We start from the raw sequence: 23,712 nt of genomic DNA on the forward strand, positions 1-23,712 counted from the left end.
TAGGTATGAAAATAGCTATAAAATAGTTGCATCCTATGAAAATAGGTCTGTAGTCTTTCCAGGTTTTAGGTCTACTGGTTGTGTGGTACGTTTTCCAGGCTTTAGGGAGAGTGACTGTTTCAGTGATTCTATTGAAAGTATGAGACAGTCAGTCCACCAGAACTACATATCTTAATAATGAAAAGATGGAACTGTCTGGGCTGTGGTGTACTTGCTTGGTAGGTCCCTGATGACTGCTGCTATTTCGCTACTAGAGATGGATAGCTCCATGGGATACGATTGGCTATTGGGTTAATAGGCTGGCTGGCTTGAGCAAGGTGGTATATTACCATAATCTCTAAAGGTGTGATCTGCCCATTTTTCGAAATCCTCCCAAGTCATGTGTAGGCACTTTTTCGAATTGTTAGGGATTCTGTTTGCTTCTGCAAGTTTCTCATAAATTATTTTATGAGTTTCTCGTCTTATCATCTTGAATATAACTCTTTTCATTTTGAAAAACGTACAGGATTCTAGGGTTCATGTTTTTCACCATTCCCGATAGGATTTTTGCTTGTCATTGAAATGTGATTTCATTTGCTTGAAGAACCAGTGCCTGGTCCATTCACAATGTTCAGCCACAGCAGATTTCCCATAATCTGCTGCCTTTATTGCATTAATATGCTCCCTACTATCTTTGAATTTGGGGATTTAATCTCATAACCCCAGGGGCTCACATCTGGTGAGTATGGGTTTGGCACACCCAGGGTCCTGAGTTTCATTTTGAAAACTGAGAAGCTGGATATCATCATTCTTCTCTTTCTTGGTGATTCCCTTTTACTTTTCTCTCTCTCTCTTAGGGTAACTGGGGAATTTTTTTTTTTTTTTTTTTGGCTGGTGCAGCATAAGCCTCAGGCTTCCTTGCACCATATAGCTGCTAATAATAATAATAATATGACCCACACTTGTACCTTCGTAGGTATGGGATCTTTAACATGACACAACTGTGTGCAATCTTTGCCCTGGCAATTGCACAAAGCGTCTGGCAAATACGTAATGCTCGGGAGATTCGCTCAGTTAAGCCTGAATAGTGGGGAACATATGCGGTGGCAGTGGGTGTGAATGGCTCTCTTCACCCGCATTCTGCTTCCCGAACATATTTATCCAAAATGTTCTGGGGAGTACCCGCATTTCCCGACGTCTGCCGTGACACATTTAATATTTCTATCCTCGAAGCGCTACAGTGGGGCCCAGCCCTATCCAACAAAGCCCTAATGTCCCAAGTATTGTGATTGTTGTTTTGTGCCATGTTATAACTCATATATTGCCCCCAGCACATGGGTTTTCTGTATACACTGGGGCCATCTCTATAAATCAACATGTGAAGGGAAGGGCTGGTACCGTCTGTTTCCATCTCCCAGGTAAACTGAATAAAAGGGGAGAAGCTATTAGAAAACTGAGAACCTCATTATTCCTTCCCCTCTTTACAATGAACGTTCAAACTTTACCATCAGACAGTGCAGTTTATACATGCTCAGGTCATTGAAGAGGGTGAGCCATGGTGTCATTTTTGGTCTGTTTACATGCATCCCCATTGAGCATGGGGTGAAATGCATGGCGTTGGAGAGGGATGACACCTTGAGGGACAGGTCTTCCTTCAGCATAGAAGATATTTCAGCAGAGTAGAACTATCTCTAAAGTACTACGTCATTTCAAAACTATGTATAAGCAATTTAATGGCTCAGCAATGGGCTCTACAATTAGTGCTGTTGTAGCAAACCTAGCTGGAGGAGATTGAGTCTAAGGTTTTTGATGGGTGGGCTGCCCCCATGCGTGCATGGAAACGATACATTCGCCATTGTACAAAGGAGAAGAGGGTCTCCGTTTTCTTAACAACTTTTCCCCTTTTATTCTGTTTTCAGAGGTGGAAATAGACAGTACCCTCCTTTCCTTGATGTGCTGGTTTATACAGATGGCCAAAAGAGTAAAACCAAGCGTATACAGTAAACCCACGTGCCAGGGCAATATATGCATTATAACACTGCACAAGCCAACAATTAGAATTTTATTAGGGCCTTGTTGGATATGGCTAGGTCCCACTGTAGCAGATCTCAGGATGTGTGGGCACCCCCCCCCCCAAGGTCTTGGATAAATATGTTTGGGAAGCAGAACATAGATGAAGAGCCATTTACACCCATTGCCACTGCATACATTTCCTATTATCCAAGCTTAATTAAGCAAATCTTCCGAGTATTACGTAGTTGCCAGACACACTGTGCACAACTGCCAGGGCAAGACTGCACACAGTCACGTCAAAGATCCCATGCCCATGATAGGTAATATATGAGAGTAAATCCCCAGATTGTGGGTGAGACAAAATGCCGTTTCGAAGATCATATGGCGTAGCATATTAACGCAATAAAGGCCGCATATTATGGGAAATCTGCTGTGGCCAAACATTTTTTTGAGAACTACCAAATTTTACCTGGCAATGCCATCATAGTCGATCGTTCACACGGATACTGGAGCTGCAAATGGCTTCAGTTTGCAGATTTGCTCTTCTGAGCATACCATTAATAGACTGGGGAATCCATATTCATCCTCTTTGACACATTTTTTGGACGGGATGAAGTTCCACCTGGCATGTGTGGAGGATACTGCCCATGCTCCTACAATAACACGTGCTGTGAGCCATGATCCTGCAGTAATTTAAGGATGTACCTGACAAGTTAATTCTTACTCTCGAACAATTGGCTTGAGATTTTATGGATTTGTTCTTCTGAGCATACCATTAATAGAGATAGGGAATCTGTATTCATGCTGTTTGAAACTATATTTCTTGGCCGGGCTGAACAGTTCTGCCTAGTAGCACACTCCTGAACCATTTCTGGTTTCCGTGCACATGTGGATACTGCCCATGCTCCTACGATAAAACGTGCTGCAAGCTATGATCCTGCATTTAAGGATGTAATGTTGATAAAGGAGGCAGTCGCCTCTGAAAGCTACATTTGTTTTATTGCTTTTATCCCATATATTGTAATTGCTATTCTTTTATATTTTATTATTTTACTGCTTTTATTGTACAATCAGTGTATTTTATTTTATCATTTTTAATTTGATTTGGTGTTATATTATATTATTTCTATTGCTATTTGGTTTTTAGGAGCATTAGCAAGTAAGGCCATATTGCTCCCTGACCACCGCATGTCCCATAACCCCCTGACCTTTCTGCATCCTCCGTATTTGGTGGTCACGGGCTCGAACCCCGGTCTAATCAAAAAAGCGTGTGCTACTCCTGCCCACCTGGCTACGGAGGCACCATATTATTATTTCTATTTTAATAAAGTTTATATGGTTGGTGTATTACATTGCAGTTATTGTGAATGTCTTCACAAGTTGCCTGTTATTGCTGTTGTTGGGTTTTTTGGCACAAGAGCTACGAATAATGCTCCCCCAGTAGAGAAGACTGTTTCTTATTCTTGGCCAATACCACCACTGAGGCTGGGCTGAAAGTCTCAGACTAAATCCTCTTTAGTACTTTACTATTGCACACCATCTGGCATATTGTGGAGTTAAACTTTGTAACTGGGTTGTCACTCATATCACTGGAGTGCCTACCTGCCAACCGATTGAAGGCCAACAAGCTTTGAAACGGTACCATCTGGGTGGCGGTATCTGCGTGGAATAAGCAACATTAGTCTTCCCTATTGGGAAAGATTTGCTTATTCGAGGTGGTGCAATAACAGGCAACTCACTGTGAAGGTATTCACAATATGAGATGTAACAGTGCCATTTCACTAAACGATGCTTTGCACTAGCTTGTTCATATAGTAAATTCCCGTAGTCCCAAACTTTCAGCCCTAAATTCTTTTAAGTAATTTACATTTCTTATTACCAAAATGTCAAAACTTTTAATTTTTCTGGAAATAAAAAAAAAAAAAACATTAGACAAAATATATAAAAATGAAAATATTAAATCTTTTCCATTCTGAAGTTTAAGTTGCTAAGTGCAAGAAAATTAAATTGCACTATACACATGGTTATGCTAATTATGTATATAAATATTTTTAAAAAAATTAAGAAATGTGATCAGAAAGTTAACTACATATTTTGAAATTTCAGCACTGTAACAAGTTGTGACATCATGTTATAAGGCAATGGTTAGGCCACACCTTGAGTACAATATACAGGTCTGGTGGAGGCCTCATTTTAAGAAGGATGTAGAGCTGCCGGAACGAGTACAAAGAAGGGCAACAAGATTGATCAGGAGAACAAAGGGGTGCTCTTACCAAGAATGGCTTAAATTGCTTACTCATTTAGACTTAATAAAGCATGATATACCAATTTATTTGTCAGTCTGATTTTGTATATTACATTATGAATAAATAAAAATAAAATAAATAAATAAATTTTCTGTTTATACTCCGGGACGACCAAACGGTCAGAGGAGTTTACAAGATACACAGAATACAAGAAACAGAACCGTATTCAGCAGTCACGGGCTTGAACCCCGGTCACTCAAGGCACGTGTACGTATGCACCCGCGCACCTGACCACTAGGCTACTTTATGTTTTGCTGCGTTTTAAAATATGAGTTTATTGAACAGCAAATCTCAATCTGCTTCAAATTAGGAAAAAGTACAACAGAAATAAAAAAAAAAAAAAAAAAAGGTTAAAAACAGCTTTCTGAGAAGATGTTGCATCATTCAGAGCCTTTACAGTGGTTCACAAAGTTTAGAGGCCCCCACCCTGTTCATTGAAGATAATCCATGCTCTGGCTGGCCTTCAACTTCAAAACAAATGGTTCAATCGTTCATGATAGCAAACTGATTATCAGTGATTGCTATTGAACTATCCATGAAGTTGCTTGCAAAGCTGTTATTTCTTATGGAATATGTTAATCGGTTTTAACACAAGTGTGTGAACAAAAGTTTCAGCCAAATGTGTGCCTCACATCCTCACCGACAACACAAATGAACACATGGCAAACACTGAGCACAATGTGTGAGCTGCTAATTAATAGACCAGGTGTGCAGGAGATAATGCTCCAGCACACCTGGTCTATCCTAAGTGCAATTAATACAATAAATAATCATATGCAGATTACCAATTTAAAGTCCTCTTGAAATGCCACAGATTTGTAATGACTGAGGAAATTATTCGAAATGTGAAACAGGAACTATTAGCAATTCCAAAAGAAGCATTTTATTAGTAATACTTTCAGAAATTGTAGAAGTGTTGGAATCAGTGCATGCTGTATTACAGGTTTATCATTTTACCAAAGTTTAGTCCACAAACGTTTTGATCACACCTTTGTGTATATGTTTAGACCAGCCTTTCTCCTCCTTTTTACCCTGGAGGAACCCTTGAAATAATTCTGAGGTCTCAGGGAACCCCTACATAAAAATTATGTCTACAGCTCACGATATGTTAGCGTGATCACTAAGTTGTAGATACAATAAACCAATAATAATTGTCAGTGCTCTTTTGAGTAGAGAATGATACTTTTTTATCGATCTGTTTATTTTGGCCAACTATTAGCCTACTCTTTTTGTGTGGTTCCCCCTCCCCACAAAAGATATAAACTGTAATGCAAGTCAGTAGTGTGGTAGAGGGAATTTCAGTTTTTCCTTTTTTTTTTTTAATTTCTTACTTCATTTTTTTTTATCTTATTCCAGTAGACCTAAAAGTCTTATCACAAATTTCTACTATACAAGATGCTAATGAGGTATGGTATGTGCAAGAGTAGTTTTTTTCCCTATTTAAAACTTAAAATGACTTTTTAGCCAACCTTTCTTTAAAAAAAACAGGTAGTTAAGCTTAACTAACCTTTCTTGAAATTAATCTTTCTTTCCTTTTCATAAATTTTAAAAACTCATAAGGCAAACGTAATAAATTTCTGTTAAATAACTGGCTTAAGCCAAAATGGAATTTAATTTTTCTAAAGGTAGACTCAGTAGATTTAATTTAAATAAGGGTTGTAAATTGATTTTAATTAATGTTATTTACAACATGAAAATTTATTGACAATGTGGTTGAACAATAAAGTCACTAAAACCATAAGTCAAAGCAATATGAATGAAAATATAGCCTAGGACAATTTTATACAAGACTTTGACAAAACATTTTTTGAGTGACATGATCAGGCATATAGGCCTAGCAGTTACAAAATTATATATGTGTTTGGTTTCTTGATCTCTTTTATAGGCCTACATATGCATAAAAAGTTTTATTTTTGAAACTAAAAATAAAGAATGAAATTTATTTCTTTAATGTGAAACCCATGCTTGCTTTTCCTGCACAAATACTTAATTTTGAGTCGAACTTGAGACAAGCGCACACGAATTTCATCTTCAACAGAAATTAGACGATTTCTGTCCTTGTTCATGATGCATGTAAACAAGAAAAAGCTTGCTCACAGATGTAAGAAGTTGAAAACTGCAGCAAAATGATCATTGCTTTCCTATGAATGGCAGAATACACTTCTTTCAAAGAAATCCAGAACTTGTCCAGGGGCAGATCAGTAAATCTCATCTTGAGCGTGCGATCAAACTGCAGCTCACAAAGTTCTTCCTCTTCTCTCAAAGTCAAGTTCTCACCCTCATGGGAAGCACAGTTGGCAGGACTGCCATCAATTTTGTTCTGCAGCTCTACCAGGTGGTTTTCAATAAGACTTGAGACTCTCTGATATCCTTCTTCACTCTCAAGCCCAAGCAGCAGAGGCTTGTGATTTGTAGTTGTGTCTTTTCAATTTTGCTGGAGCCATTGCTGCATTTGTAAGTTGTTTGCCATATACGACGCACAATGGAATAGGACAACTTTGATTACTAGTCGATGTAAAACTCATTGATAAATAGCTTTCGTTGTAAAGATGGACTTTTTTTGTCCCTTGTTGCACTAGTGCAGAGAAATGACTCAGAAGATTCTTCATCACTAACCTTATCAGAATTGTCCGTAGTCCTAGTCTCCTCCTCTTCCTTCTCAAATCGCAAATAATACGAAAACTTCACAATACAATTCACATAACCTACACAATCAACACTTTGCAACGTTTACAACGTTGCAAAACGTGGATCCTCGCCGGCCTCTCCCTCAAAAAAGTTGAGGGAGAGGCTGACGTCATCAATCTACCATCCTCCCCTCTGTGCAATACAGCGCTCACTAATTATCAACGGCCTCCCCTATCTTGCATCAAAAACTGAGAATGGACTCACCCAAATGAACACGGTCCTATTGTGCACTACCATATGGAAATGAAAGACCTCTAACGATATTGCTAATGGGGCTGCTCGGTCACTGTCCATCGCTGCGGGTGCTAGCATCGCACGAAGTTAAAAAAAAAAAGATGGTTATTTATTTATTTATTATTTTTAATTTTCAATCACAATCTCTCGCAGAACCCTAGGGTTCCACAGAATCCTTGGTCCTTGAGGTTGTCACAGACATTCTCTCAGATATACCAGACAAGCTGTACTTGCTACCGGGGAGTCTAAAACGCTGATGGAACTGATATTCGGGTGACACTCAAGTCAAGTGGACCCAATTTCGGCGAAGTCCGGACGGTCTGTGACAGCCAAATCCTCTGCTTGCACCTTCACGATGGTGGGACTGTTAGTAATCCCGGGTATAACCTCCATGCACAAGCACATGGTGGGTGACCACCCAGGTGTGAACCAACGTAAGCAGGGGTCGAGGTGTGGCGCCCACACCACATGGAGGAATGCCGCCCCTCTATGTTACCAGGCAGTACTAGGTGGTAGATGACTCTCATCAACCGGTGAAATACCACCACTTTGCTTATTGGAGGCTCGAAGTGGTGGAACCCATGTTTAGTCTCTAGAGCTAAGTTCCGGTCAACCCTTCCCTATCTCTTCCATCATGCAGTATGATTGATGACTTTTGAGGTTATGATGAACGTCGTGGCGAGATCCAATATTCCTTACATTTCGAGGGTACAGCTCTAAAACGGTTTTCGCAGGCCGGCCGCTAGTTAGTACACCGGACCGAACCTATTGGTAACTCTCTAGGAGGCTTCCGGATCAGCTAGTGTATAATCTTGCTACCTCTACTCTGCCAGATAGTGACTGGAGGGAGTCCGAGTAGTGTGTATGCGGGGAGCATTGTCGAGGCCACGTTATGTCAAGGATCTGGGTATATTCTTACCACATGTACGCCATATCCAAAAATTTCATTACTTCATACAGCATGTCCCACCCACTTTTTCTTACTATTGAATACACCATGAATTGTCAAAATAATAGAGCAAGCTTATCTGCAAAAAGATCTAAACCTCCCAAGGATTTCCTAATTCATTTCACAAATATACGTGGTCTCAACTCTAATCTCAACGATGTCCATTTCCACTTGCAGTCTGCCAAACCCCATGTACTTTTTCTGACAGAATCTCAGTTATCGGTTGATTCAACTACTGCTCATCTCAGATGCCCAAATTATTCGCTGTATGATTCCTTTCGCCTCAAAGGTGGTACTTGTGCATATGTCCGTTCTGATATTCCCTGTCAGAGACTTGGCAATTTGGAATCTCCTCTCTTTGATCTTCTCTGGCTTAAAATCTCTCTACCTCATTGTGTCAAATTCATCTGTTGTCTCTACCGTTCTCCCAACTCCACTAATCACTTGGAGCTCTTTGACTTCCTCTCATTGCAACTTGACTTTCTCCAGTCCAACTTTCCTAACAGTGAGGTAATTTTCCTTGGTGATTTTAATGTTCACAACTCCAGCTGGCTTCCGTTTTCTAGTCACACCGACCCAGCAGGTCGAGATGCTGAGGCTTTTGCAATTACTAATGACCTAGCACAGATTGTTCATTTACCTACAAGAATACCGGACAATCCGAATCATACAGCCAATACGCTTGATCTTTTTCTCACAAACAACCCTTCTAAGTACACGGTCGAAGTGAGAGGTCCTTTAGGCACTTCAGATCACAACTTGGTGATTGTCTCTTCTCCAATGGAACCTTTATCTCATGGCTATTCCCAACCTCGTGTTGTTTGGCATTACAAGAATGCAAAATGGGATGACCTGCGAGACTTCTTTTCTTCTTTTCCTTGGTCGGATTACTGTTTCAAAACTCCTGATGTCAACGTTTGCTCAGATCGTGTCAGTGAAATTATTCTTGCAGGAATGGAATCCTTTATCCCACACTCCACTTTAAAATCTCGTCCTTTATCTAAACCTTGGTTTTCCAATAAATGTGCTAAGGCTGTTCAAGAGAAGAATGTTGCATATCGTAATTGGCTTGTTTCTAATTCTTCAGTTTCATTTTCTGCCTACACCAAAGCTCGCAACAATTGTAAAGCAGTTATTAATCAGTCCAAACTAGAGTTTGAACAGGCTAAGAGTAGAAAACTTGCTTCTTGCCCTAATGGTAGCCGAGCATTCTGGTCTCTTGCCAAAGCTATTGGCCGCAACTTTTGCCCATCTCTGCTTCCACCTCTGTCCAAACCAGATGGTTCTGTTGTCACTTTAGCCAAGGATAAAGCTGACCTGCTAGCATCCCATTTTTCTTCCAGCTCATGTATTAATGAACTTGGTAAAACACCTCCCACCATTCCCAACACGGTCCATTTAATGCCTCCTGTGGTCTTCCGTCAAAAGGATATCAGGATTTTGATGAATCTTGATGCTAAGAAAGCTCCAGGTCCTGATGATATTTCTCCACTTGTTCTCAAAATCTGTGCTCCTGAACTTACTCCTATTCTTTGCCGCCTTTTTTCACTTTCTTATTCCAAAGGTGTTTTTCCTTCTGCTTGGAAATTTGCTCATATCCAGCCAGTTCCTAAAAAGGGTGACAAATCCCTCCCATGCAATTATCGTCCCATTGCAATTACTTCTACTCTTTCTAAAGTAATGGAGAAATCAATTAACCGCCAACTCTTAAACTACCTAGAAACCTTCCGTCTGATCAACGATCGCCAGTATGGATTCCGTCGGTGTCGATCCACTGGTGATATTCTGGCTTATGTTACCCATTTATGGACTACTTCAATGGAAAGGTTCGGTGAAACACAAGTAGTTGCTCTTGACATCTCAAAGGCTTTCGATCCTGTTTGGCATAAAGGTCTTCTAAACAAGCTTCCATCTTATGGTTTGCCAACTGTTTTTAGTAATTGGTTATCCAGTTTTCTCTCTGATCGCTCACTGAGGGTGATGGTAGATGGCTCTCTGTCTTCTAACTTCTCCACTAATGCCGGTGTCCCCAAGGTTCAGTTCTTTCCCCCACTCTTTTCCTCTTGTATATCAATGACCTTCTTCCATTGACTGGAAATCCTATCCATAGTTTTGCCGATGATAGCACATTGCATTCAACTTTCCATTTTGAGAAACCTTGCCCTGCTCAATCAGCTTCAACTTCTCGAAAATCTGCTACCAATTCCTTAAATGCCGATTTTCAGGTAATTCTCCAGTGGGGCAAAGACAACTTAGTTGATTTCAACCCTTCTAAAACTCAGTCTTGTCTTATATCTCGCAAAAAGGATTCTTCTGCTCCTATGCTTATCTTTAGTGACACTCCAATTTCTAGGCAAAAGGATATATCTCTTTTGGGGATTACCCTGACTTCTAATCTCTCTTGGCACAAGCACATTACAAATATTGCTTCCTCTGCATCTAGAAAACTTGGTTTTCTCTTTCGCTCTCGGCGTTACTTTTCTTCCAAACAGCTGCTCACTCTGTATAAATCGCAAATCCGCCCTGCCATGGAATATTGTTCCCACATTTGGGGTGGTGCAACCAAAACCTCTCTCAGGCTTCTTGATTCCATTCAGAAGAGGGCAGTTAGGTTAATTAATGATTCATCTCTAACAGAGTCTCTCCACTCGCTTTCTCATAGACGTACTGTTTCTGCTGCATGCCTCTTCTACAGATATTTCCATGGGCACTGTTCTTCTGAATTGGCTTCTATAATTCCCGCTCTCTCTTTCAAAACAGTCCGAACACGGGCCGCCACCAGCCAACATCCATTTACTGTCCAACTTCAAACCCACAGAACCAACTTTTCATCTTCCTCATTTATTCATTCAACTGCCGTTTTCTGGAACAACCTTCATTCATACGTATTTCCTGAAAATTACAATCTACAGAAGTTCAAGTCCAATGTCAACAAATATCTTCTTTCGTCTCCTCAACCTCCAACCCAAGCACGGTACTAAGTACTATAGGTTCTAATACCTCTCGTGTTTAGGGTTCACATAAAAAAAAAAAAAAAAACAAATCCCGGTTGAGAAACCCTGGTTTAGGCTATTTGTTGTCTGGGCCTTTTTTTTTGTCATAGTTGGGCTGAATTTTTTAATTTGATGTTAAAATTTGACTAGATACTACTGTTCACATTTATGAGTTCTAAATTAAAATTTTGCCAAATCAGCTGTTTTTCTCTCAATGATGAAGTTGTTGCCCCACTTTGCTTTGGTATACAAACATCATCCATGTACTTTAATTAACTCTAACAATTAATTAATAATCTGTATGTTTACTTTTATGATGATAAAAGTATTAAGACACTAAGACACATTCTGATAGGCGACTAAAAACAATTGTAATATGCTACAGGTGTACTCTTGGCCTTCACAACATAGATGACATCCTATAAGACAACTTTCAATCAACTTTTGGAAAGTTTTGATGGAAATATTTTGACTCAGCTTTTGAAGTTAGTCTCCATGGTCATAACATGTCTCTCCAATTCAAATATAGATTCTCAGTGGTGCTAATATCACAGCTCTTAGATGGCTAGTCTAGTAGAAGCACATTGTTTTCCAAGTCATCACTCATGTACTTTATGTCAGGGAACAGCATCTGGCTGAAATACTTACGACCTCTTCATTGTAAAGTTTTTCCTTGGACTCAGGGGAGGTACCCATAGACTGGAAATGTGCAAATGTGACCCCAATTCACAAAGGAGGATCAAAGGGCGACACAAGTAATTATAGATCTGTTAGTTTAACTTCTGTTCCCGGAAAATTAATGGAGGCACTGGTTAAGAACTAGATGCAGGAAATAACTTTGATATTATATACTTGGATCTTAGAAAGGCTTTTGATACTGTTGCACAAATTGGAGCAGTGTGACATTGGAGGCAAATTGCTGCTATGGATAAAGGGGGTGGTTGAGGGGGAGAAGACAGAGAGTGGTAATCAATGGACACTGCTCATCGTGGACTAATGTTATTAGTGGAGTCCCTCAGGGCTCAGTGTTGGGTCCATTATTGTTTTCTGTATTTATAAATGATATTGATGATGGTATATCAAGCTTAATGTCCAAGTTTGCAGATGATACAAAGGTTGGCAGGGTTGTCAAGGATACTACTGACGCTATGCTGCTGCAACAGGATCTGGAAAGGTTGAGCAGATGGGCTGAGAGGTGGCAAATGAAGTTTAACATTGACAAATGTAAAGTACTACACATGGGAAACAGCAACCCCAGAGCAACATATCAACTCTGTGGTACTACACTGACAGTGGTAGAGAATGAAAGGGACTTGGGGGTGGTTGTGCAGACAGATATGAAGTTCTCTGAGCAGTGCAGACGGGCTGCAAGAGTAGCTCATGGAGTATTGTCAATGATATACAGGAATTTTTCCAGCAGGGATAAGGAAATGATTATTCCCTTGTATAAGGCAATGGTCAGGCTACACCTAGAGTACTGTATACAGGTCTGGAGGCCTCATTTCAAGAAGGATGTAGAGTTGCTGGAACGAGTACAGAGAAGGGCAACAAGATTAGTGAATGGAACAAAGGGATGCTCTTACGAAGAAAGGCTTAAGTTTTGCAAATTACAGTGTCTGGAGACTAGGCACCAGCGAGGTGATCTGATAGAGGTGTATAAAGCCTTGAATGGTTTGAGCATGCTCAATGCTGATGGGATTCTTCCTCTAGCTCAGAAAAATCACCTGAGAGGGCATAAATTCAAATTGAGGAAAGACAGATGTAGGATAGATGTGCGGAAATTTGCCTTTAGCCAGCGGGTGGTTGGTTGGTGGAACAGACTTCCATCCCTTGTCGTGGAGGTTGATAGCCTAAATAAGTTTAAGGCTCAGCTGGACAGGTATTTTGAACGAACAGAGGGGTGAAGTGGAAGTGGGTTTTTTTTTTTTTGGCTGATGCTGCATAAGCTTGCTTTCTTGCATCAAATGCCTCTACTAATGCTAATGCTAAAGTTCTATCAGCACAGAAAGTGCATCACTCTCCAGAATATTACACTAGAACAATTCACCTATGTACTGTTTTCAAAAATACATGGTCCAACAAGCATGAAAGCATTCAAAAACCATCACAACTTTCATTGTTGTACTTGCAGTTGGAATTATATGCTCTACATGGAAGCATTCTTCCATCAGAATGAAACGACAAATACTATGACTCATCACTCTGTAAGTATTTCTACTCTGCTAATATTCAGTTTCTGCAAGCCTGGTCCAAAGTAACCATTGCTGGGCACTGAATTTTGAAATAACGAATTTGTGTGCTGTAGTTCATCCAAAAATCATTATGCAAAGTCCGGAATATGGTAATCATGCCGCGAGTGACTTTAACCAAAGCTGAAGTGACAATTTTGTTTGGCAATACATTTTGCCAAAAAAAAAAAAGAGCTCTTTTTTTACAGTTGCATAATGATTCAAATTTTGCATCTCCTCTTGTTCTCCATTTCCATATGTTTCACAAAGTGGTCTTTAGGAATTTAAGTGTCTCATGTAAGACTAAGCCCTTTGATGTGACATCCAATAACCTGTTGGCATTCAAATTTGCTGAGTTCTATTCCACATGGAATTTTGCCTGAAACTGAACGAGGCACATTCTACCATTCAATTTATGCTACCATAAGTCTGTCTACATCATTAGCATAATTGATATTTTGTATACCTGATTATTCTAAGGTTGTGACAAGGCTACATCAGACTAGTAATTTTAATCCATTTCCTATGGATTAAAAGTACTTACAGAAAATATGTGGTTACACTAGTAATTCTTAACTCTTAGCAGTGGACAACAGTGTAATTTCCCCCCCCCCCCAATAACTTTCTTAACCCTCTGTTGCTAACATGGCTGGCACATGAGTGGTGCCAGTATTTTAAATTTTTCTGTCAATTTTTAAATTTGTAAATGAAATCAGATCCTCCCATATATTTTTGTCTGCCAACATTCCTAATTGGTTATACAGTAATTTCTGTTTTCAATTTAATATACTATGAATTATGGGGCATTAAATTTTTTTCTTGGCATTTAACAGACGCCAGGAGAGCAAAAGCATCTACCTTTCTTTTAGGCAGCTCTCATTCCCACGCAGTATCTGAGATGTCAGCAATAGTGAGATGTCTAATCTTGCCATAGAGCTTTGATTTTGCCAGCTAAATTGACTAGTTGACAAAAATACAGACTTTCATGTTGTGTCTATCAGACACCAAATGAGCATCTAGGTTTCATTCTGGGGATCAGTGACCTTGAAAAATTTTATTATTATTATTATTGGTTTCCCTCATTTCTTTTCATTCAGTACCTTCAATTAGGTGTTGAAAAATCATAAGTCATTTTCAATTCAGATTTTAAAATGCTAAAAATGAATTTCTTATACAGAAGACCCCCGTATCCGCGGGGGATATGTTACAAGACCTATCGTGGATGACTGAAACTGCAGATACAAGCAAACACCTGCTGATCCCATATATAACATGATTTTCTTGTACATACATATGTATAATAAAGTTTAATTGATAAATTAAACATTGTAAATTTAAACATTATAAATTAATTTAAACATTATAAATTAATTGATAAATTAAACATACAGTAAGACATTACCAACATTAAATACGGTAATAATAAGGTACAGCAGACTCTCGATTTACTGGGATTGGATTAAGTGGAACACTTCAAGACTCCAAATTAAAAAAAAAAAATCAACCAGATATCATAAAATTCAAATAATAACTAGAATAGGTATAAACAGATATTTTGAAAGTCGTAAATAAGTGACAAGAAACGGCATTATAAGTTGTCATTGGGAGGTTAGTGTACCTATTATCTTGTAACCTCCACTGCTCAAAAAAAAAAAAAAAAAAACCAAATATTTGATTTAGTGAGTCGTGTTGATTGCTGTGTTCTGTCGCACTGCAAAAGGACAAATTTTGTTTTGTTATTTATGTCAGGGATGTCAGATTTTTTTTTTTTTTTTTTTTTTTGTTTAGAAATCATAAAATGATGGGCAAATGCAAGAGTTGTGCTTTCAAATTAAACAAAAACTGGAAATTATTCAAAAGTTTGAAAACAGTGCATCCGTTAAATCTCTAAAGAACCATTATAATGTTGGTGACCAAACCGTATGTGACATTGTAAAAAATAAAGGGAATTATCGTATTAGACACAAATCTTTCTTCAATGTTCTTTTCTTCGAGTAGTGTGTCTTAAGTTTTTTTTTTTTTTTTCTGTGGTTAACTGAATCAACGGATACAGGGCACAACTGTAATTAAAAAACGGGAACATTACAGATACCGCATAAGTGTCTTTGTTAAAACTGAAGGTGCAAGTGATGGAAGGTTAAGCAAACTAAAGTTACAAAAGACATATTATTCCTATTTACAACAAATGTTGAAATCTTGACCCATGTTAGCAGGATGGCCAAGAGAGAGGGAAAGGGGCAGGCATATATTACTTGAACACAAGTTTATAACAGTTCAGGCATAACCTCGGTATGACATTTTAAATGTTTAATCCAATAATTATGAAAAATCATTCACAAATAACTTGTTTATAGATAATAATTAGCTCTTATATAGTGTATATAAGAGAAACAAATTTTTTAAAATTTGTTTCTTTATATTCAAATCTTTATAAAGAATGCATATATATGGAAAAATAAATAATACCTGATGCCCAAGTTTTTTTTAATAAAACTTTATTGATAATATTTCAGTATAACAAGAGTAATAAAGTGAAACAGATAAACTGTATTATATAAACTATTATAATGTGATTAAAAGATATAAAACAGATTATGCAAATTGACATGCTTAAGAATTCAAAACTACTGGAATGGAAGTACCATCCTTGATCTTGTTTAAGAGATGTCAAGTCATTATAAGAATAACAAGAAAAAAATAGCACCAATATACCAAAAATAAGTAATAATAATAACAAAAGCAATGTCTAACGATAATACGCATACAAAATTCCTATAAAGATATTCTCAAAAAGATCTCCTCTCCACCAAAGGGTTTGTTATAATCACCGGCACATGGTTGAATATTTTAACCTTATATAATTCTTTCATGAAACTAAAAATGTTATTTATGAGCATCATATTGTAATTAGGAGAATATTCTAAAAATATCTTTAAATACAAATATATAAAGAGACTTTTCCAACAGTCTGATTGATGAGATATTAACTTTGTGAAGTAACATTAAATTAAGCTTCAGTTCAAATGATGGAAGCTGCATTCTGAAATGCTATAATAATAATTTTATCAAAGGCACACAGGATAGTAAAGTCTGATGCATCAGTATCCTTTAACTACTTTTCTATCATCTATTTTGACTTACTCTCCACCTTCCATTTTAACTTCCTTTTCATCATCTACTTCAACTTGTTTTCCATCTTTTATTTCAACTTCCTTCTTATCATTTATTTCAACAATCTTTATAAGATTTTCTTCAACAATATTTTCAAGAATGTTTTCAACTCTTTTTATAAGATTTTCTTCAACTATATTTTCAAGAATGTTTTCAACTCTTTTTGTAAGTTCATCTTCAACCTCCTTTTCTTCTGGTTTGTCTTCAACCTCCTTTTCTTCTGGTTTGTCTTCAACCTCCTTTTCTTCTGGTTTGTCTTCAACTTTCATTTCTTCTAGTTTATCTTCAACTTTTTCTTCAAATCTTTCTTCAACGCTCTTTTCTTCGAGTTTGCCTTCAACGATCTTTTCTTCAAGTTTGCCTTCAGCGATCTTTTCTTCGAGTTTGCCTTCAGCGATCTTTTCTTCGAGTTTGCCTTCAGCGATCTTTTCTTCGAGTTTGCCTTCAGCGATCTTTTCTTCGAGTTTACCTTCAGCGATCTTTTCTTCGAGTTTACCTTCAGCGATCTTTTCTTCGGGTTTAACTTCAATATTCTTTTCAAGTTTGTCATCAACTTTCTCTTCAAGTCTTTTTTTGTTTTTTATTAATTCAACAATATCCTTCTTAAGTCTGAAAAAATTTCATTATATTACATATATAATTCTATCAGAGAAAGTGAGAGAGTTAAACAACTTATTCTCTTTATACTGTAAGATTTATTTTGACTCTTAATTGTGACTTCAGGTGACTGTTAGAAGCAGTTCCACAGTTAATTCTACACTTTTTAGAACTAATGAAACACTAGTTCTTGAAGGGCCAGGTAATATTCAACCACATATAGAAGCTTTTTAAAATGCTCGCTACCAGAAGGCAAAACTGTGTCAAAATGAACTGCAATTTTTGTGCCTTAATGCAAATATGCATCTATTAAATTGCAGTCAATAAATGAATGCTGTAAAAGGAAAAGCACAAACTGAGTGATATTGGCACATTGATTGAACCATAGGCTATTGCATTCCGGGTGGGATTTTGCTTAGTGTCAATCACAGTCTAGAGAGCACTACAGCCTGACCTCAATTAACACGATTAATTCGACCTGCAAACGCCTTAATAAAATATAATAATCAATAGGAAAAATTGTAATTGGTCCTTGATCTTCAGGAATGTCCATAAATAATTTTAAAAATACCTTTTAAATAACTTTTTAACCGTATACCATGTAAACGATTATGAAAATAATTATGGAATTAAATGTTTATTGAATAAAACAGCAGTTCCCAAACTGTGTGCCGCGGAATATTTTAAATTTTCGAGGGAAACATGGCGATACTCAACATCTGTCGGACACCGCGCGAACTACTAGCTCGAGGTAGTTCACAGTTTCAACATTTCTTATTAAGTTGTTTGGACCTAACTACTTAATAAATGGAGCTGTTAGTCTAGGTGCACCGTGAAAAAATTACTGAGACACTAAGGGCGCTGTGAACCAAGAAAGTTTGGGAACCTGACATAAAATACACAGTGAAGAAACAAGTTGTTATGGAAATATTTGAACAGTGTTGGCTTTCTCTTTTCATCAATCAATTTCCGACAGCCGACAACAACTTTCTCTGGGCCCTGGTGAAATAAATATCACAGAGAACCTCAAACCTTTTGTTCGAGGTTCTCTGCGATACAAAATATTTCAGCTAGTTCTTTTAACATTATCTCCTTCGCGGTAACATTTTCATCTGTCTCTTGCATTTAAAAATTAGAATTTTTAAATGCGAGTCTGCTTGTTTGTTTGTTATTTGGTTTTTAGGAGCATTAGCAACTAAGGCCATATTGCTCCGGGATATACGGTGGTCATTCCCTGACCTTTCCGCATCCTCTGTATTTGGTGGTGACGGGCTTGAACCCCGGTCTAATTGAGAAGCGTGTGCTACGCACTGCTGCTCCTTCCCACCTGGCTACGGAGGCGCCTGCGAGTCTGCATTGACTTTATTAGCGGGAGACAAACAAGTAATACGTCTTCTTCCGATGTTTGATGGAACACACTGAGGCGGGCAGCACGTCTATTGTCTATTGCCTGTCTGACGTGCTGTAAGCTTAACACACAATTCAAATCTTTTTCAACTATCACTTAAAAAAAAAAAATCGTGTTAACTGGAAATTTGCATCGTGTAAAGCGAAAATTGGTATAATTTTTTCAAATAGCGGTAACTGAAAAACGCATTAATCAAACTCGCATTATCCGAGGCCTGGCTGTATAAAAACAGTACACTTGGTTCAGAGTTTCATGTGTTCCAGTTATTTTATCTAGTTTATTATGTTTCACAAGAAGAAATAGTAACTTTTTTTTGAGGATTATGCTTACTGAATTTTAATTCTTTAGTTTATGAAAAACAAAACATCATCCTTAGTATGTATCTACTGATAAAATTTTGTGTAAAAAGTGTTTTCCTATGAAATTTTACCCTAAAGGGTTGTTATAATGAATCCACAAACTGTGACATCAGGACTGAAATGAAACAGGGATGAAAAATATGTTGAAACTGATGACATTGAATCAGCTCTTTATAATACATAATCTGACAGTGAAATAGAATTCTATTTGATGTGATTTGATGAATTCCAAGTGATGTGATTCAACTCTCATTCAAATGTATCTGTTGATGCTAGAATGCTACAAACAACAGATGCCAGTGTTACTTTTTTTTTTGTCTTATTAAAAGTCACACACACAAGAGGTATTAGAACATTAGAACTTAGTACCATGCATGTGTTTGAAGGTTGAGAAGATGAAAGAAGATACTTGTTCACAGTAGACTTGAATTTCTGTAGATTGCAATTTTCAGGAAATATGTATAAAGAAGAACTCTTTATTGCATAAAGAGTTCTTTATGCAATAAAAAAAAAGTATGAGTAAGTGCACTGGGACGATAATTGGATGGGAGTGATTTGTCACCCTTTTTAGAAACTGGCTGATTATTAGCAAATTTTCAAACAGAAGGGAAAACACCTATGGAATAAGAAAGTGAAAAAAGGTGAAGAACAGGAGTAAGTTCAGGAGCACAGGTTTTGAGAACGAGTAGAAAAATACCATTAGGACCTGGCATTTTCTTATCAAGATTGTTCAAAAATCCTTCTGACATCCTTTTGATGGAAGACCACAGGAGATATTGAATGGAGTGATTAGGAATAGTGGGAAGTGATTTACCAAGATCATCAATGCATGTCAGAAGAAAAAATAGGATGCCAGCAGGTCAGCTTTATCTTTGGCTGAAATGGCAATAGAACCATCTAGTTTTGAGGTGGGAATAGAGATAGAGCAAAAGTTGCAGCCAATAGCTTTGGCAAGAGACCAGAATGCTTGACTACTGTTTGGAAAAGAAGCAAGTTTTCTACTCTTAGCTTGGTCGAAATCTAGTCTGAACTGATTAACTGTTTTATAATTGCTGCGATTTTTGTCATAGGCATAAAATGATCTGAAAATTTGGACACAAGCCAATTTCAATATGCAACATTCTTATCTTGAACAGCTTTAGCACATTTATTGGGAAACCAAGTTTTAGATAAAGGACAAAATTAAGATGGAGTGTGGAATAAAGGATTTTATCCCTACAAGAATAATTTCACTGACATGATCTGAGCAAACGTTAACATCAGAAGTTTTATAACAGTAATCGAACCAAGGAAAACAAAGAAATTTTGCAGATCATCCCATTTTGAATTCTTGTAATGCCAAACAACATGAGATTGAGAATGGCCATGAGAGAAAGGCTCCACTGGAGAAGAGACAATCAGCAAGTTATCTGTTAGGATTGTCTGGTATCCTAGTAGATAAATGAACATTCTGTGCAAGATCATTAGTAATTACAAAAGCCCCAACACCTTGACCAGCTTGGTCTGTGTGACTAGAAAATGAAAGCCAGCCAGAGTTATGGGCATTAAAATCACCATGGAAAATTAACTAACTGTTAGGAAAGTTGGACTGGAGAAAATAAAATTTAAAAGAGAGGAAGTTAAAGAGTTCCAAATGATTAGTGGAATTAGGAGAACAATACAGGCAACAGATGAATTTGATAGAATGTGTTAGAGGATTTTAAGCCAGGGAAGATTGAAAAGAGGAGATTCCAAATTACTGTCTCTTAAGAGGAGAGGGAATATCAGAGCAGACATATGCACAGGATGCCACCTTTGAACAAAGGAATCATACAGCAAATATCTGGAGTGATGATTCTTCACAGATGAAATCCATTTACTAAAAAGCCATGCCTACTTCTTCCAGCATCCCAGAGAAGCACAGCAAAGCACAAATAAAGGACCCTCACAAATATAAGTAACAGAGAATGTGTTAAAAATCTGTTTGCAACCATTTTCCAAAAGAAGCTTGTATGTTTTTTGATCCTCTCTTGTTGAATTAGTATACAAATTATTTTCAACTGTAATTTGAAGCTAATTCTTGCTAGCTTTATAGTGAAAGGATAAGCCAAAAGTGGGATGAGTGCACTTACTGAAACAAACAGCAAAAAGTGTCAAAATATCCATCAGCAACTTCCTCACTTGGTTGAATAAAATTATTTTTTAGAGGGAATTGTAATACTTTATATAAATAAACAGAATCTAAGGCAGTTGATATGTAACGTTGGGCAGTGTAATACTGAGTCAGTTTGGTGTGACATAAGCTGTGAGAAAAGAAAAATGAGAATAGGAGTATGTTACAGGCAAAATGACTGTGAGTATAATGAAAACTATACAGACAAATACAGCATCAGTAAATCAGAATATCTTATAATGGTTAATCACTCATACAACAGCAGAACTTTTCTAGATTTAATGAGACTACTTTGTACACCAGCATGTTAGAGAAGCAAAGAAAGCCATTGTCAGTAGTGACTCTTTGTGGATTAAGAATATTCAGATAAAGGAACCACTAGGTGGCAGTGAACAGATAATATATTGATGTGGAATCTATTTAAAGGGATTTTGCTTTTGCAAAGGTTATTACAAAAGGTCTTATATAGTTTTTAAACCATTTTCAGTGGGACCAATTGGTTATGTTACTAGCTGCAAATTCTAAATGGGAAGAATTCGGAAAGTATACCAACTTAGAGACATTTTTTCAAGGTTTAGATTTAAATGGCTGTCAGATGAACTGATGAAAGTAGTGTCAGAAAAGAAAATACATGGGGTGATTATCAGTGAAAAGCAGAAATCTATAGCAAGTATAAAGAAGTATGTAATCAAGTCGCTGAGGGAATTAGGTAAACTAAGGCATATTGTGAGAAGTCTGTGAATAAAAATATGCAGAAAAATGGCAAGGAATTCTTTGCTTGTTAATGCTTGAAAGAAAGGGATGAACACTGGTCCACTAAATATGAATGGCATAACTATTATTGATGATCCTATTCAGGTTGCTGACAAATTGAATAAATATTTTGCCATTAGGAATGGGAATACCAGAAGTATACTAGTTATAACTGGGAGTCAAATGATTTTGTGATAATTGAGAGAGTGGTGAAATGAAAATGTTGAATCTAAAAGTAAATACAGCATCTGGGGCTATCCAATTATATTAAAAGAATCAACAATATACAACCCTTTGGCCATAATTATGAGAGCATCCTGGATTCAGGGGAGGTCCCTACAGAGTGGAGATGTGCAAATGTTCCTCTCCCTTCACAAAGGGGAATCAAACGGCAAAGTGAGTAATTACAGAGCTTTATTTATTGCAAACTTTATTTCTGTTAAAGGAAAAATAATAGAGTTAAGTTAAAGAAGTAACACATGATCATCTTGACAAGAGTGCAATTATATGGCATTCATAGCAGGATTTGTTAAGGGTAAACTGTGTGACCAACTGATTAGCTACTATGACATAGTAATAAAGGAACTGGAAGCAAAAATTATTTTGATGTATATTTCATAAAAGTTTTCATATTGTTTCACATGAACAACTGTTGTGCAAATTCAAACAGTGTAGCCTTAGGGACAAGTTACTGCTGTGGATAAAGGGATGGCTGAGAGGCAAAAGAAAAGAGTTGTTATTAATTGGCACTGCTCATCTTGGTCTAATGTTATTAGTTAAGTCTGTCGAGGTTCAGTGCTGGCAACCCTTACTGTTTCAATATTTATTACTGATATTGATGAAAGCATACCAAGTTTAACATCAAAGTTTGCTGATGACACAAAGGTTGGCAGTTAATGACAGGAGTGAGGGTACACTACTGCAACAAGGCCTAGAAAAATTAGGTAGATGAGCTGAAAGACAGTTGACGAAAATTTATTCTAGATTAATAATAGGTATTTCCAACATATAAGATGCCTATAACATACTTCTATTCTCACTTTCCAAAATATAAGATGGAAAGATAAAACAGAAGTGTTTTAATAGCTTAAACAGCAGGGTAAGAAATTATAATTACATCTATAGAAATATTTTAGAAAAATTTAGAAAGAAAGGAAAAACTAATAATAATGGTAAAAATGTTACTAGAATTATGGGCAAAGTTATGCACTCTTAATTAGAACAATATTTCAGCATAAAGGTAGCCATAAATTTATGTGGAGGGAGCATAACAGAAACAATAAAAACAACATATATTGACTAAAGTGTGAAAAAGAAACAAAAAAAAAAAAAAAAACCTCACCAATTCCACTCTGTATTATGCTTTTCTATCTTTATTGTTTGGGAATATTATTGCTCCTGGGGTGACAGAGCTTAGGCTTAAACTCACTTCAGAAATGACTACATTTATCCAAGAGTCAATCTAAAGCTGCCAATATCATTTTTTGGCAAATAACATCAACAAGAAGAATATCCATTATTCATTAAACACTTAAAAGGAACTTGTGACTGGTTTCAAGCTATTTGGCTCCATCATCAGAAGACAGGCAGCCTCAATTAATAATCCTGAATTGAGGGGTGGATAAATGTATTGAATCTAAACTAGCAGCTAAGCAGTACACAGAAGGAACACTTCTGATCAAAAATGTAACTTTCATTATAATTCCTGCTACTGGGTTGTGCTGGCCCAATACAGCAAATCAACAAAGAAGGGAACTATTTCAATGCAGGTATTGAAGTAGTTTGAGGAAACAACATTACTTGGTGTTATGCTTTACTGTCTAGGCCACTACTGTTACTCCTGTGACAGTGAAAGAGCTTGAGCTTACAATTTCAGAAAAAA

At 37.2% G+C, this 23,712-nt stretch overlaps 1 protein-coding gene across 1 annotated transcript in view; it reads right to left on the bottom strand.

The window, feature by feature from the left end:
* Positions 1 to 3,799: 3,799 nt before the first annotated feature.
* Positions 3,800 to 23,712, bottom strand: part of LOC150082518 (uncharacterized) — a 95,817-nt gene continuing 75,904 nt past the window's right edge. Inside the window, exons 8-9 of the mRNA XM_090377819.1 lie at positions 16,532 to 17,170; positions 3,800 to 3,896 (exon numbers count right to left, since the gene is read on the bottom strand). Coding sequence (XP_090233945.1) covers positions 3,800 to 3,896; positions 16,532 to 17,170 — 736 coding nt within the window. The remainder of the gene's footprint in view (positions 3,897 to 16,531; positions 17,171 to 23,712) is intronic.

Source organism: Mastigoproctus giganteus, chromosome 7 (assembly GCF_048544385.1).
Source record: "Mastigoproctus giganteus isolate SK-2022 chromosome 7, ASM4854438v1, whole genome shotgun sequence".
NCBI classification, from domain to species: Eukaryota; Metazoa; Arthropoda; class Arachnida; order Uropygi; family Thelyphonidae; genus Mastigoproctus; species Mastigoproctus giganteus.